Source organism: Moschus berezovskii, chromosome 13 (assembly GCF_049115385.1).
Source record: "Moschus berezovskii isolate FMDL1 chromosome 13, NW_MosBer_1.0, whole genome shotgun sequence".
NCBI classification, from domain to species: Eukaryota; Metazoa; Chordata; class Mammalia; order Artiodactyla; family Moschidae; genus Moschus; species Moschus berezovskii.
This window is the reverse complement of record NC_142472.1, coordinates 9,961,820-9,977,623: the sequence shown is the minus strand read 5'-3', so window position 1 is coordinate 9,977,623 and position 15,804 is coordinate 9,961,820. Positions and strand designations below refer to the sequence as shown.

The window sequence follows — 15,804 nt, the reverse complement described above, 5'->3', positions numbered from 1 at the left end:
AAGGGGGGGATATGTGTGTCAGGATAACTGATCCCCTTGCTATACAGCAAGGAACGAACACAAAATTGTTAAGCAACCATACTCCAATAAAAACAAATTTAAAAAAGAAAATAAGTCTCAAAAAAAAGTGTGACAAGTGTTTCAGTGTACAGAGTATTTAGACCTTCAATGAATTTTTGGTATAAAGAGATTCTATAGGAAGAAAATTTTAAAGGCTATTCCAAGAAGGTACTGAGTTGAATTGTTTGGCCAATGTGCATGGGTACAAAGAGATTTTTTCTTTTCTGTCATTTGCATTAATATGTATTTTCAGGTGAAGTTATTTATAAAGACTTTTTTTTTTTTTCCCTTACAAATAACCTGAGACACTCCCATCAGAGTTTTCTGGAAAAGTCACCGCCATTCCCTGAATCCGTAACACACAAGGTGGTGGCGTTTCCCTACTGGGCACAATTTGCACGGGAGCCATAGAAGGAATGGGAGGGGGTGTTTCACCACCTGATTCCTTCAGCATAAACTCTGGCTTCACTGGATGAGCAGGAATATTAAGGACACCTGGCCTTCCCTCTTTGATATGTGAGTAAACTCAAGCAATCTGAATTATTCACCAGTGCTTCGAGGAAAGAAAATCTTGCAGCGGCGCTAGTGTCCTCAGGGAACCCCCTGGGGCTAACATCCTGGTCTCTAAAAGGACAAGAGGCAAGGAAACCCCCTCGGTTAGCTCTCCTCCCTCCCCTGGGGACCCAGCCCAAAGCCCAGAGACTATTTTTTGGGCTCCAAAATCACTGCAGATGGTGATTGCAGCCATGAAATTAAAAGATGCTTACTCCTTGGAAGAAAAATTATGACCAACCTAGACAGCATATTCGGAGAAGGCAATGGCAAGCCATTCCAGTACTCTTGCCTAGAAAATCCCACGGACGGAGGAGCCTGGTAGGCTGCAGTCCGTGGGGTCGCTAAGGGTCGGACACGACTGAGCGACTTCACTTTCACACATTGGAGAAGGAAATGTCAACCCACTCCAGTGTTCTTGCCTGGAGAATCCCAGGGACGGGGGAGCCTGGTGGGCTTCTGTCTATGGGGTCACACAGAGTCGGACACGACTGAAGTGACTTAGCAGCAGCAGCAGACAGCATATTAAAAAGCAGAGACATTACTTTGCCAACAAAGGTCCGTCTAGTCAAGGCTATGGTTTTTCCAGAAGTCATGTGTGGATGTGAGAGTTGGACTATAAAGAAAGCTGAGCATCAAAGAATTGATGCTTTTGAACTGTGGTGTTGGAGAAGACTCTTGAGAGTCCTTGGACTGCAAGGAGATATAACCAGTCCATCCTAAAGGAGATCAGTCCTGGGTATTCATTGGAAGGACTGATGTTGAAGCTGAAGCTCCAATACTTTGGCTACCTGATGCGAAGAGTTGACTCATTGGAAAAGACCCTGATGCTGGGAAAGATTGAGGGCAGGAAGAGAAGGGGATGACAGAGGATGAGATGGTTGGATGGTATCACCGACTCAATGGACATGAGTTTGAGTAAACTTCAGGAGTTGGTGATGGACAGGGAGGCCTGGCATGCTGCAGTCCATGGGGTTGAAGAGTCGGACAAGACTGAGCGACTGAACTAAACTAACTGATAGGATGAAACTGAATACTGCCTATTTGCCAAGAAACAAGGAAAGGTGAACAGATAGCTGATTTGTCTTAGGAATGCTAATTTTTAATGACCAATAGCTTTTTCTCAAATATTTGAGTTTGAATGGCTGTCGTGGAATGGAGGGATGGGAGATGAGAAGCAAGGTGGGGCAAATTCATGAGCAGGTCCCGGCAGGGCGGTGGGGACCCACCCACCAGCTCAGCTCACAGCACGCCGACCTCTCCTCGGCACGGGTTCAGACGACTAGATCTTAAATTATGTCCCTACACCCCCTGGCCACGTGACCGACCTGGGTTAAGTCCCTAATTTGTCCTCCCTGGCTGCTTCCTCTTCTGTAAAGTGGAAATTGTTATGCTGCTCCAGCTGAATCTACAGCGTATTGGTGACGATTGTAAGAAGTGTGAGGGAAGTATTTTGGAAATTACAAAAGCTCTTGGCTAACAGAGGAAAACTGCATCAGACCCCTTCTCAGGAAAAAAAGGCAATCTCAGCCTCTGGCTTTAGACCCAGAAGCTGGGCAAGGTTCACCATTCACACCTTCCCAGTGTGGTCTCATAAGGGATACAGAGAGTATTACCAGAGATCATATCATATGGTCATTATGAAGTCTTGGCCCATCGCGGACCCTGCGTTTGTCCTAAGGGGGACCTGCTGTCCCCACAAATCACCGTTCTGGGTGTCTGAAATCTGGCCTTCTACAGCCGTATAAGCAGCCAAGGGAAGCTTGTTTTAGGGAACAAACCAACGCGTGGACCGCATCTATCTTACACGAGTGCGGAGACGGCTGGCGGACGGTACTTACACACTCGGTGTGCACCGGGTGCACGGCAAACAGCAGGGCAGCCAGCAGGGACGACCTGGGGGCCAGGTTCAGCCTCCTGCCCTTGCTCGTGTACTGCAGGCCCCCGAACAGCACAGAGAAGACATCCACCAGGAGCACGGAGATGCTGCCGTGCAGGGCGATGTTGACGACGTGGAAGCTCACGGGGTGGAAGCCTCCCGACAAATAGTAGTTCATCCTGCAGGGAAGGAAGGTATTGACAACGGAGATGCAGAAGCACATGAAATAAAACACGAACCTGATGGAGGGAAAGGCTGGTGTGTGAACATACTGAAGGAGGAGGGCGTGTGCACAGTTGATAAAAATAGCGTCAAGATAAATAATGCCTGTTAAGCTAAGAAGGGTGAAGATGAGCTAAGAACGTAATTAACTGCAGAGGGGAAAACGGGAGATAAGGACCTCTCAGAGGAGTGGGACAGAAATACTTGGAGAGGAAATGCCAAAAAAAAAAAAAGGCAATTATTCAGGTGTGATAAAGGCAAGGCTGTCTTCCAGAAAGATAAAACAGACCACACGTTACACAGGCTGCTCCACAGGGGCCTGGACTGAAGATGGTCAAGTAACTTGTCTATTCCCCCCATCCCCAGTCCCCCATAATACCCCTTGATAGTCTGTCCACCAGCCTTCTGAAATGAAGCACTTCCTCCCTGTTAAGGGTTCTTGTCTCTTTTTCAATCACGAGTGGTTCTGATTCATCATTTCTATACTTTTTGTGGCTCACCTGGTAAAGAATCCGCTTGCCATGCGGGAGACCTGGGTTCGATCCCTGGGTTGGGAAGATCCCCTGGAGAAGGGAAAGGCTATCCACTCCAGTATTCTGGCCTGGAGAAGTCTATATAGTCCACGGGGTCGCAAAGAGTCAGACATGACTGAGTGACTTTCACTTTCGAGGGATCTACACATAGGTTATCCAATACACCCGAGAAACAGCTATGCATGGGAACTTCTGTGATGTCAATTAATCTATTTAATGCACACAGCTCCCTGATTCATGGTGGGTGGCGAGATCATCTTTAGTTTCGTTTTGTTTCTGGATATTGATGTGGTAACAGAAGTGAAGTGTTTGTGACCCCATGAACCTGCCAGGCTCCTCTGTCCATGGAATTCTCCAGCCAAGAAAACTAGAGTGGGTAGCCATTGCCTTCTCCAGGGGATCTTCCTGACTTAGGGATCGAACCTGGGTCTCCTGCATTGCAGGTGAATGCTTTACCTCTGAGTTACCAGGGAAGCCTGATGTGGTTCACAGCAGGAAGATTTATAACTTACTTTTTTTATATAGTGAAAACAAACACAATTTAATTAGAGGCTGCCTGTTGCCTTGACATGTTGTTTCCTCCAGCTTAAGTTGCAAAGGGTCCAACCTGACAGAACTGTGCAAAGTAGGGACCGCTTCGTCAGAGCATCCTTGCCGGGGGCCTGGCAGGTCTCCTCTGTGTGGCAGCACGGGTCAGGGTCTGCACCGCGGCTTGAACGTCCGTCGGAATCCCTGACTGGGGCCCCTTGTAACACCCCTCCCCACGGCCGTCCTGCGGTGCCTCACCTGAAGGTCAGCACGGTCAGGGGGCGGTAGGACTTGTGGCTGGTGTTACTGCTCAGCCGGCTGCCCCAGAAGTCATGATGCCACAGATCCCCCAGAGGCGTCTCTGCGCGGAGGTCCTGCGGGCAACACAGCAGATGGCGGGGTCGGGACTGCGCCCTCCCCCTGGGCGGAAGCCCTCCCTTTTGCATGTCTTCCACCAGTCCTGGGTCCAGCCACTGCCACCCTCACACCCAGACCCAGCCGGGCCTCCTCAGGGCTCCACTGTGTCCCACTCTGCACGTTCTCCAGGTGATCTCTCCCACCCTCTACAAGAGCCCCACCCCTTTCAGGACCAAGCCGATGTCCCACGGGGACACTGCAGCTGGGGTGCTCTGGCCCCTCAGCTGAACTCTGCCGGCGCATCTCCCAGACTCTGGCTCTGCTCCTGGTCTCTAGTCCCCAAATGGCCCCTGCTGCCACCCGCCCCAAGACAGGTCTGTGCCCAGATGGTCACCCCTCAGTTCCCCAGAGCTCAGCTCCTCCCACTCATCATTCCGGAGTTGATGCAATTCTCTTCGTGGGGGGCCCAGAGCATCCTCTACCTGTCTTCACAGCGCCTGTTTCCCAGGAGGTTTACAGTCATGTGACTGCTCTCTGCCCCACTATGCTGGGGCTTCTCCAGGCCTGGGCACCCCCATGTTTGGGGGGAGTGCACAGAAGGTGCTTGATCCATGCAGAATGAACAAATGGACCAAGCAGCTAAGTGAGGTCACTATCACCCTCTCTCACATCCAATATGTAAGGCTGCTGTTTAGCCACTAAGCTGTGTCTGACTCTTTGGTGACCTCATGGACTGTAGCCCGCCAGGCTCCTCTGTCCATGGGAGTCTCCAGGCAAGAATAGTGGAGTGCGTTGCCATTTCCTCCTCCAGGGGATCTTCCTGACCCAGGTATCGAACCCGTGTCTCCTATATTGGCATGTGGGTTCTTTACCACTAGTGCCTCCTGGGAAGCCTTAGGTGCTTAATGACGCAAAGGGAAAAGCTTGACGACGTGGGACAGAGGCAAGCTGGTGACCTGACACCCACTTTGTGAGTGAATTTCACTTCCGGTGGATATCAGCTTCAGGGGCCTTGACTGCACACACCCGCCTCTCAGAGTCAAGTCGCTATTTCATAAGGGTCATGTGATCCACCTACTAACTCTGTTTACTCCGTTACCCCATTGGAAGTCATGTACTTTTGCGTTGTCCCAGAACTACCTGCTCAGCTGTGGAGGGAGGAGCAAAGGATCTTTCCCTCCGTTTGAGCAGAAAACAAACACCAACAAAGCTCTAAATATTTGATTGGGTGTAGCCCTCACACAGCAGGGCGCGCCACAGGAAGAAAGGTCAATTTTTCCTCCTAATGATTTCTAGAAAAGATGTGCTGTGTCTCAAATGCTTGCTGACTCCACTGTCTCAAAGAAAATCATCATCTCCATGAAAACAGGCAACTCAACACTACAAGGAAGCATCTGGAAAACAGCCTTTAACACCAAGAAACTCCAGTCACAGCCTGTTTCACATTACCACAGGCACGGTGCCAATGCACAGAGGAGGGCCTTTCATTAGACAGGGAAGGGGAAAAAAGCGGGCTCACAGTGAACAAAGAGGCACAGTGTGATGCTCCAGAAAGCTCTGCCGGGACAACGCACCGGGGGTCACAGAGCTCCTTCATCTGCCTTCGCTCCCAGAAGGAAAGAGAAGCACAACCTTGTCCCGGGCATCTCATGTATGACACAGTTCATGTCTCCCCGCCTCGCTCACCAGAGCTCTTCAACAAGGGTCCAGAGTTGACACTTCATACATCCTCCAGGAGTGGCAGAGCCATTGCTGAGAAACTCTCAGCAAATGGAATTTAAAAAGGCAGACTTGTCTGGTGGTCCAGTGGTTAAGAATCTGCCTGCCAGTGAAGGAGATACAGGTTCGATCCCTGGTCCGGGAAGATCCCACATACTGAGAGGCAACCAAGTCCGCACACAACTCCTGAGCCCAGGCGCAGCAACGATGAGTCCACGTGCCCTGGAGCCCGTGCTTCCCAACAAGAAAAGCCACGGCAGTGAGAAGCCTAAGCACCGCAGACAGAGAGGAGCCACTGCTCTCCACAACTCCAGGAAAGCCTGCACAGCACTGAAGACGCAGCACAGCCAGAAAAATAAAGGCACAGTCACATATCCTCGCTGGAATGCAGCTATTAAGCCACAGATCCCGCTGGAAAATAGCTATTAAGCCACCCATGTGACACAGTTGCTCAGAGCTAACACACTTCTTTTGCTCCTAAGCGCTGTTGCAAAAAGGACTGAAACAGAAACATCTGCAGTAGACTGCTGGATGGACTTGAGGGAGACTACAAGCGAAGCGCTACCAGGACTGAAGTCTGCTGTGGAGATGAAGCAAACCACTTAGAGGCCGCCACAAAGGAAATGCCCGCCCGACAGTCACGGCCCGCCCCCGCCCCTCCCCACCCCACCTAACACACAGTCGCTTGCACAGAGGAGTTTCCTCAACACTTCTAATAGGAAAACGGCTTTCTCCACATCCGGGAAAATCTATGACTTCAAAATTTGCAGAGCATTAAGGACAGTGCCACAAAGAGATACGACTGTATCTACCAGAGAGAAAGAGAGGAGTGAATTCCTTCAGATTCTCTTGGCCCCTTCAGGCAGACACAGAATGTCGGCTGAGTAGGGGTTGGTTTGGTTTAGTCACTAAGTCGTGCCCGACTCTTGTGACCCCATGGACTGCAGCCTGCCAGGCTCCTCTGTCCATAGGATTTTCCAAGCAAGAGTACTGGAAAGGGTAGCCATTTCCCGGTCACAAAGGTTCTAACTACGCTCTTTCCCCTCTGGGCTCTCTGTGCCTCCAAGTTTCTTGTTCGGATTTTCTTTTAGCTAGATGAAACCCTTTTCTTCCATTCCCACAAACCGATTTCTTCTTCCCTACCTCTATAGTCAGTGACTAAAAGAGAACATCACTTCCCCTGCACCCACTGGTGAGCAGAACTGGCTCGGGTTTTGCAAATTCAGCAAATCTGAGTCTCCACACATGAAACGAGCAGGGACTGCAGCCTCCTCGGGCAGCAAACTCCGGGTCATCTGCAACTGTCAGCACGATGTCCTGATGCTCCCAGTGAAGGACACAGAAGGGGCCGGCTCACTGCCGACAGCCAAGGACACACCTTCCAGTGGGGGATCAGACTTGCCCATCACTGCAGCAAGAGTGTGTGTGTGTGTATGTGTGTCTGATGGGGGCATCCTTCTGGCCTAGAGTTCTGTAAAATTTTCTCACAAAACCTGAAATAGCCTGCAAGGCTCTGCAATACCGTGCGTGGCCTTGTCATGTTAGAAGAACGGTCTCTCTGATATGTGCGTGGGCTGGGGCCTCATGCAGGGCACCCAGCCAGGGCAAAACCTGAGGTTAGGCAAGGCTGGGAGACCCTGCTGCCAGCAATAAAAGGCGTCCTAAATCAAGGAAGTGCTCTCTAAAAAAAGATGGGAAATCTGGAGCATGATGGGGGCTCAGATAAAGGCTCAGCCAAAGTTCAGTGGAGCAGGGGTCCCCAGCCTCTGGTTTCTAATGCCTGGTGAGCTGAGGTGGGGCTGATGTACTAATCATAGAAATAAAACACACTGTAAATATAATGTGCTTGAATCATCCCGAAACCATCCCCCCGCTGCCCCAGTCCGAGGAAAAAACTGTCTTCCGTGAAACTGGCCCTTGGTGTCAGAGAGGTTGAGGACCACAGCCATAGAAAACAATTGATGCAGATCATTAGTGAGATGCAGGCAAGTCAGTTTACCACACAGACATCAAGATACGAACCTTATTGTTAACAATGGCTTCAGAGTCATCAAACACAAAGTCTCCATCGTAGCTCCGGGCAAAACACACGAGGGAAGCAAAACCCACGAGGAACTTGGCCCAGAAGGGAGGAAGAACAGCGGATGGGATGATGTGGTCCAGACTGGCGTCCCACTCAGCCATCCTGACAGCTGCTCCCCGCCGGCCTCTGGGTCCAGCATTCTGCTGGCTAGAAACCTGCGAGAAAAGTGACACCACGTCAATCCTCATCAGCGCCTTGGTAGGAGGTTTATACAGCAGGCGGGCTTCCCAGGTGGCGCTCGTGGTTAAGAACCCGCCTGCCAATACAGGAGAAGTAAGAGACACAGGTTTGATCCCTGAGTCAGGAAGATCCCTTGAAGGAAGGCATGGTAACCCACTCCAGTATTCTTGCCTGGAGAATGCCATGGACAGAGGAGCCTGGCGGGCTGCAGTCCATGGGGTTGCCAAGAGTTGGACACGACTGAAGCAGCTTGGCACACACGCACACATACAGTAGGCATGTTTACCTCAAGTGAAAAAGAGCTAGATGGTCAATTATTTATTTATGCTGTGAGTTTATAGGGTGTGATCCTAAACACCTTGAAGGTGTGCTTTCAAAACTCAAGTGGGCAGAACCATCACCTTGGGCACAGGGAGCTTCTCCTGGGCCCAGATGCAACCGACCACGCCAGGGGTCCTTGGGTTTCTGATGCTGGATTATCCCTGAGAAACACTGATTTAAGGGAATCCTTTGTTTATCAGCTTGAACCAGTTTACAAAGTTAAAAAAAAGTTACCACCTTGCTTCATGCGATCAAGAAAACTCAATACATACTCACTGTTGGGTCTTAGCACAACAGTTGTGTGTGTGTGTGTGTGTGCGCATGTGAAGCACGGTGCTGACTGTAAAGAGCTCACGGTCTCTGCAGAGCACAGACACTCCCGCCCATTCACTGAAAATCTGGGAGAAAGGAGAGTGACAGAGGTGAGGTGGCAGGCACACGCCTGTGGGTCCCACTCAGGGCACAGACGGAGCAAGGAGAGCCCACTGCAGACTGACGCTGGGGACAGCATTATTCCAGCATTGTCAGGCTGTGTCCTGAAGGAGAGTGGGGTGTCCTCTTCTAGGTGAGGACATGACCTCCAATGTTGGTGAGGGAGTCAAGTTATAAAGACACTTATTTTAGCTCTTCTTTCAAATAGGCAAAACATTACAATGAAATGCTGTCTCCCAGCCTTGCCATTTCTTACTTCGGTGGCCCTGCGTGTGCTGCCTATCTTTGAGTTCACGTCCTGTGCACTCGGCAAAGCGAAAGAACTTCCCAGCAGCTGCCTAAGAACTTGCTAACCTGGAATTCACCAATTATGAAACCACCTCCCCTCCCCATCACACTGTATCTGTCCCCATGCCCTCCACACCTTCAATAGGCACCCTCTTTGGTTTTACCAGGATCTTGTCTGGGTCTAATCCTACCTGACTTTGGCCAAGTTACTTCACCTCTCTGGGCCTCAGTTTCCTCACCTTAAAACGGGGATGATAACTAGGCCCACCTAACATGGTTGTCATGAGGGTTAAGCAGCACACCCCCTGAAAGTGCTTAGAAAAGCACTGGGTTTAATGAATGTCAAAGGAAGGTTAACTGTTATTACAAGCTCTTTCTTCAAGGGAGAAGAAAGCACATTCATTTGAGAATAATCTGAGAATCCCCTGGAGCGTCTGGTTGACCAGTAATAAGCAAGGCTCTTGTCTTCCCTACTAAGGGAGCAGCCCCACTCCTTCTCGCTGAGATGGAAGAAAATTTCAGGCCGTTTGACTGGGAGGCACTTTAGATGTACAGATGACCCCTGAACAACTCGGTGGTTAGGGGCACTGACCCTCCTTGCTGTTGAAAATCTATGTAGAGCTTTGTATCTGCAGTCCCTTACCATCCAGGGACTCAACTAACCACAGACCATGTAGTTTTGTTTTTTTTTTTTGGCTCCACTGCATGGCATGTGGGATCTTAAGTTTCCTGACCACTGATCAAACTCGCGCCCCTTACAATTCTGTTTTTTCAATTTTTTTTTTTTAGTACTGAGGTCTTTACTACAGAAAATAATCTGCATATAAGTGTACCCACACAGTTCAAAATCATGCTGTTCAAAGGTCAACATGAGTTTGAACCTGTATTTGTTTCCAGGTCTTCCAGGGAATACCCCAGAGTCAGCCCAAGGGGCCACTGGACGTCATGGGTCTCTTTTCCGCAGCCCTCTGTCTGAGTGAATGTGCCGAGGATCCAACAACAGTCAACGGGACCCTCTCTTCTATGGCAGCACTGTTCCTGTCCAGGTCCGGGGAAGAGGCCAGGTTTAACCCCCAGAGAGGAAGGGCTTTGCAGCTCTCGCGGTGCTGGGCCCTCTAGCTTCTCCACCTGAGGTAACTCATTTGTAACTCATGCTTTCAGCAAGTACAGGGGGAATATTCCAGCCACTGTGTGTCACTTTTTTCCCCCTCTTTTTCACTGAAAGGATAAACCGCTGGTCAAATCCAAATTACAGTTGCAAACACAACAGAGGTCACCACGCAGGCCCCAACCACTGTGTCTGTATTTGAGCTCCAGAAATTACTCCTGCTACAACAAGTGAAAAAAGATTGAACAGTTAGGAAGCTACCCTGACTTAATACAGGGGGAATACAAGAGTTCTTTGGTTCAGCAAGTGAATATGAAGGAAATCAAATGGTTTATATTAGTTTCATATCAATTTTAAATGTGAAATGGAGCTGTGAGCTGACAGATGGTCCCATAACTGGTCTTCATGTTGTCTGCTTCAGGCCCAGATATTTGAGTTTGTTGTTCAGTCACTCAGATGTGTCTCTTTGTGACCCCATGGACTGCAGCATGCCAGGCTTCCCTGTCCTTCACCATCTCCTGAAGTTTGCGCAAACCCATATCCATTTAGTTGATGATGCCAGTATTTTACAAGTGGATCTCTGAGGTTCAAATGGCCCTCTAGGAAGAGTACTGCGTCGGGAACTAATTTGTGCTTCTGAATTAGTTGCTGCGGCAGAGGATGAGATGGTTGGATGGCATCATCAACTCAAAGGACATGAATTTGAGCAAACTCCGGGAGATGGTGCAGGACAGAGGAGCCCGGCGTGCTGCAGTCCATGGGGTCGCAGAGTCAGACACAACTTAGCAACTGAACAACAGCATTAGTTGCTGTGCCTCCCTTTTCATCTCAGATTGTAACACACACTAGTGCTTTTGGTACTCAGGCAAGGGCTGCTGAGATAGAAGGAAGGCAGACTACAGACCTGAACATCGGGACCAGACCTGGACTCTTGCAGGGGTCAAAAGGATGGATGAGCCCATCTCAGAAGGGCTCCCTCTCTTCTCTGGCAGGGACATCAGGGTGCCTAGACTCTGCCCCACTCTCCATCCTGGCTGACTTTCCTTTTCATTGCTGCTTCCCTTCCCTGGTCCATGATCCCCACTTCTCTGCTGCCCCCAAGGACACTCACAAATGCTCTTTCCATTTAAGGCTTGACTGCTAATGGGCAGAGTAGGATAGCTCAGAAAATACTGTGGATCAGCAAATGCAATTCTGCTACACTGTGTCAGGAACCTTAGTCTAGCCCAGTGGTTAACAGCACAGGCCCTGTGGGCAGACAGACTTGGACTTGCTACACTGAGTTGCCTGGTCTTTCCAAGGATCCATTCCTCATCAGCACCATAGGGTACCAGGAGGTTGTGCTAAGGATTAAACGTGGGCATATATGGAAACAATTAGTTCCCACTACTGTTATTATTGGGCTTTCCTTGTGGCTCAGCTGGTAAAGAATCAGCCCACAACACGGGAAACCTGGGTTTGATCCCTAAGTTGGGAAGATCCCCTGGAGAAGGGAAAGGCTATCCACTCCAGTATTCTGGCCTGGAGAATTCCATGGACTCTATAGTCCATGGGGTCCCAAAGAGTCAGATACGACTGAGTGACTTTCACTTCACTTCATTATTCTGCAGAGATTAGTTCCCAGTGCCCAGTCCGGATCACCCATGTTGCCATCATGTTGCTGAAGCTCCAATATTTTGACCACCTGATGCAAACATCTGACTCACTGGAAAAGACCCTGATGATGGGAAAGATCGAGGACAAGAGGAAAAGCAGGTGGCAGAGGATGAGATAGTCAGACGTCATCACTGACTCAATGGACATGAGTCTGCGCAAACTCCAGGAGACAGTGAAGGACAGGGAAGCCTGGCGTGCTGCAGTCCATGGGGTCGTGAAGAGTTGACAATGACTGAGTGACTGAACAACAGGCCGCCGTCAACTTTTAAAAATTCCTGAGGATGGGCTAGCCAACCAGGGCCAGCAGTAGCCCATCAGGTAACCTGATGCAACTGAGAGAAGGGCACCCTTCTTTGGGGCAGACCCAGGGCACTGGCTCCGTGACCAGGCATCTGTATGTCCTGCATAAACCACATGGCTGAACACATTAATCCTCCTCCTCCAAAAGTAGATGGACTTTTTTTCTGCAAGGATTGCAGGCGGGCTGGAAGCTCAGGTACAAGAAGCCCTGCCAGCATGAGGTGGCACTTGGAGGGAGATGGGTCCCTTCCGCCTTTTTGTACCAGGAAAAGGAAAATGGCAATCCAGTATTCTTGCCTGGGAAATCCCATGGACCAGAGGAGCCTGGCGGGCTGTAGTCCATGGGGTCGCAAAGAGTCAGACACGACTGAGCGACTAAACAGCAGCATGAACCAGGAAAAGGGGCACGTTCTGTTTCTCTCTCTGGATGGGCCTTGGATGGCATCACCCCATTTGTCTTCCCCAGGGGATGTCCTGCCTGCAAGCCCTGGCTTCTGGGCCATGGAAGTTTGCCTCATGGACAGAGAAGAAAGGAGCAACATCATGGCCTCAGGTTCAGCCCATGCAGGGCTCCAGTTAGCTCCACCAGTGACCACACTGTTGATTGGATTCCTGTCCCATTCCTGTGCTTACCCCAACTGTGTTGAGAATTCACTGGCACCTGTAAGTAGTTAGATTGGGAACTGAAGCACAAGCCTCTTTATTTTCAGTATCTCAAACTCCTTATACCAACCTTCTGTTTTCAGGGGGTTAAAACCCATCAATCAGTCGTCAATGAAAAGGTCAAAGAGACCTCAGAGAGGGCACACCATCCCTCAAAAGCAAACACACAGCAATCACTGAGCTCTGAACCCTGGGGACTCAGTGATGCCTGACACAGCAGCCTGGACTGCAGTAAGGGGCTGACAGATACAGATCAAACCTACACGATTCCTGGAAAAATTAGCAGTGAACACCTACTAAAAATTCTTCCAGCTGCACTGAAGGGCCTTCTGGCCTCAGACTGGCCTTTCCATCTCATCAGTATTGACCCACACACCGGTTGCCCTCTGCCAGCCTGAGATGAGAGTGCGTTTGGAAACCAGAATAAAGAACACAGCCGTTCCTGACCTAGCACCTGGAGACCTGACCAGGCTGCTCCTCTCTTGGGGCCCCCAAGGCACTGGAGACTCATCTCTCCCGCCCTCCCCGCAACGCAGCGCTGAACACAATGCTACTCCAAGTAGCTTCCTCTTCGGATCGCCTTCCCGGTTTTTTAATTGAGTACCGCGCGAGAGCCATGCCTGCCGACTGCGAGAATGACTGCGGGAGGTTCGACATTCCCAGTTCCACTTCCCAGAAAGTTTCCAGCTTGCTAGCTTGTAGCCATTTTCCCATCGAAGTCAACGGGTGATACTTCACCCTACCTCCCTCTGGGGCGCCCCAGGCGGGGTCGGGGCTGCGGGGAGAGGGGACAGGGAGAGGGGATCCCGTGAGTCCTCACTGTTAAGTGTTTCTCAAGAAACACTCCCCATGCATCTGCGCTCCAAGAGAAACAGCAGCGTGGGATGACTCACGGGGCTCTGGCTAGCTCGTTCCTCTAACTCCTTTCTTTTGTGTGCGGTTAAAAAAAGAAGGAAGAAAATACGCACAGCTTGCAGACACAACATCAACAAGAGAAGCCCCGCGGAGTTCGCAGGAGGTGAGGCGGCGGCTGCGCCACCCGCTCGGCTTCCCCAAACTCCAAGCCCGGCGCTGGGAAACGGCAGCTCGGTGGTGGCCCCGGGCGCCCCGGCCCAGGGCACGCCGCTCGGCCGGGCAGCCAGCGCGGGGAGGCTGGCACTCGCGGCGCGGCCAGGGCGCCGCCTTTAACCCTGGGCGGGCGGCCAGGCGGCCCGGCTGCGCCCAGCCATCGCTTGCGCGGCGGCCAGCTGGCGGGTGGCGCGGGGGCCCGCGGCCAGGTGTCCGCTCCGGGGAACGCGCCAGAGGCGCCCGTGCGCCCGGAGTCGACCGGGAGCCCGCGCTGCCGGGGCGGCGGTGAGCGCGCCCCCTCCACGCCGCGCCTTTTGTCCCGCGTGCCGCTGATACCCGGGCGCGCGGCCCCAGGGCCCGCCTCCGCCGTGACCTCGGCCCCGGCCGTAGCCCGGGTCCCGGAGCCAACTCCTCCAGCCGCGCCGCCGCCGGGCCCGGCTCGGACTGCCGGGGCTCGGGGCGCGGCGGGCAGTGGGGACCGCCCGCGTCCGCTCGGCGCCCAACTCCGCGTGCCCAGCCGCGGCGCCCTCGGCCCTGCAGGGGCCGCTCCGCGTGTTACCTGCAAGGAGCCCGAGCGGCGGCCGCATCTCCCCGGCGGCCGCGGGAAGTCCGGCGGCTGCGGGCGCCGGCCCCGAGCTGGGCAGGGGGAGGGCCCGCGCGCGCCGCGCCCTCGCCCCCCGCCGCGTTCCCCCGCCCCGCGCCGCGCGCCGCCCGCACCGCCCGCAGCTCCCCACGCGCGCGGGCGCCCCGTCACACCCCCGCCGCCTCGGCCCGCCCCCTCCTCGCGACCATTGGCTGCACCTGCCGTCACTTTCGCGGGCGCCGCCGGTCCCTCTCGAGCTCATTGGCGGGCGTGCCGGTGACGTCAGGCCAGAGGGCACGAGTCGAGGCGCAGGGAGCCTCCAGGGGCTAAGAGGCGGACTCGGCGCGAGAGCAGGAAGCGGAGTCCTGGGAGCGGAGCCCTGGGCTGGGCCCGGGCGGCGGGAGGAGGCGGCCCCCGGCGGCGGGCTGCGGGCTGCGGGCCTTTGGCCGCTTCCCCCCTGCCCCTCGAGGCGCTGGAGCCCGCTACCGGCTTGTCCCGCGCTCCTCGCGCTGCCGGTGGCGCTCGGCGGAGGGGTGCTGCCGCGTCCCTGCAGGAAAGGGAGCTAGATCGCAGCGACCCGGACGCTAGACTTCCTCCTGCCTGGGAGGAGCTGTTTCGAGTCTGTCTCTCAACTTTCTGCGTCTCGGGAAAGACCCGATGAGACTGCGTTCATCCGTTCAAGGCCCTGCTGCTCCCCTGGCTTTGTTTTTAGCAGACCCTGTTCCACGGCTCTAGTCTCACATCTCCTGCTGACCCACGAACCCTGCCGGCTCCTGCATCCAAGTCATTTTTGTCCTGAACTTCCGCTCCCAACCTCATTGCCACTCCTCGCGTTTCATAACCCCCATTCTTAGTAGATTTTCTGCCTTCCGTGTCAAGAAAAAAGAAACTTTCTCCACTTTCCACTGCCAAGCCTACAAAGTGTTAGTCGTTCAGTCGTATCCGACTGTTTGAGACACTGGATTGTAGCCTCTGTCCGTGGGATTCTGCAGGCCAGAAGACTGGAGTGGGTGATCATTCCCTCCAGGGGAAATCTTCTGGACCCAAGGATGGAAAGTGAAAGTCGCTCAGTGTGTCCAGCTCTTTGCGATCCCATGGTCTGTAGCCCACCAGGCTCTTCTGTCCCTGGGATTCTCCAGGCCAGAACACTGGAGTGGGTGGCCCATTCCCTTCTCCAGAGGATCTTCCCAACCGAGGGATTGAACCCAGCTCTCCCGTATTGCAGACGGATGCTTTACCGTCTAAGCCACCAGGGAAATCTCAAACCTACAA

General features: G+C 52.8%; 1 protein-coding gene across 2 annotated transcripts in view; it reads right to left on the bottom strand.

The window, feature by feature from the left end:
* Positions 1-14,667, bottom strand: part of TMTC4 (transmembrane O-mannosyltransferase targeting cadherins 4) — a 63,152-nt gene extending 48,485 nt beyond the window's left edge. Inside the window, exons 1-4 of one of the 2 annotated variants that reach the window (XM_055426637.2) lie at positions 14,509-14,667; positions 7,873-8,088; positions 4,033-4,148; positions 2,454-2,670 (exon numbers count right to left, since the gene is read on the bottom strand). In XM_055426637.2, the coding sequence (XP_055282612.2) occupies positions 2,454-2,670; positions 4,033-4,148; positions 7,873-8,034 (495 nt within the window). In that variant the 5' untranslated portion in view covers positions 8,035-8,088; positions 14,509-14,667. Of the gene's footprint in view, positions 1-2,453; positions 2,671-4,032; positions 4,149-7,872; positions 8,089-13,849; positions 13,989-14,508 lie in introns of those variants that run through there. The other variant, XM_055426636.2, reaches the window with a different exon arrangement.
* Positions 14,668-15,804: the final 1,137 nt, after the last annotated feature.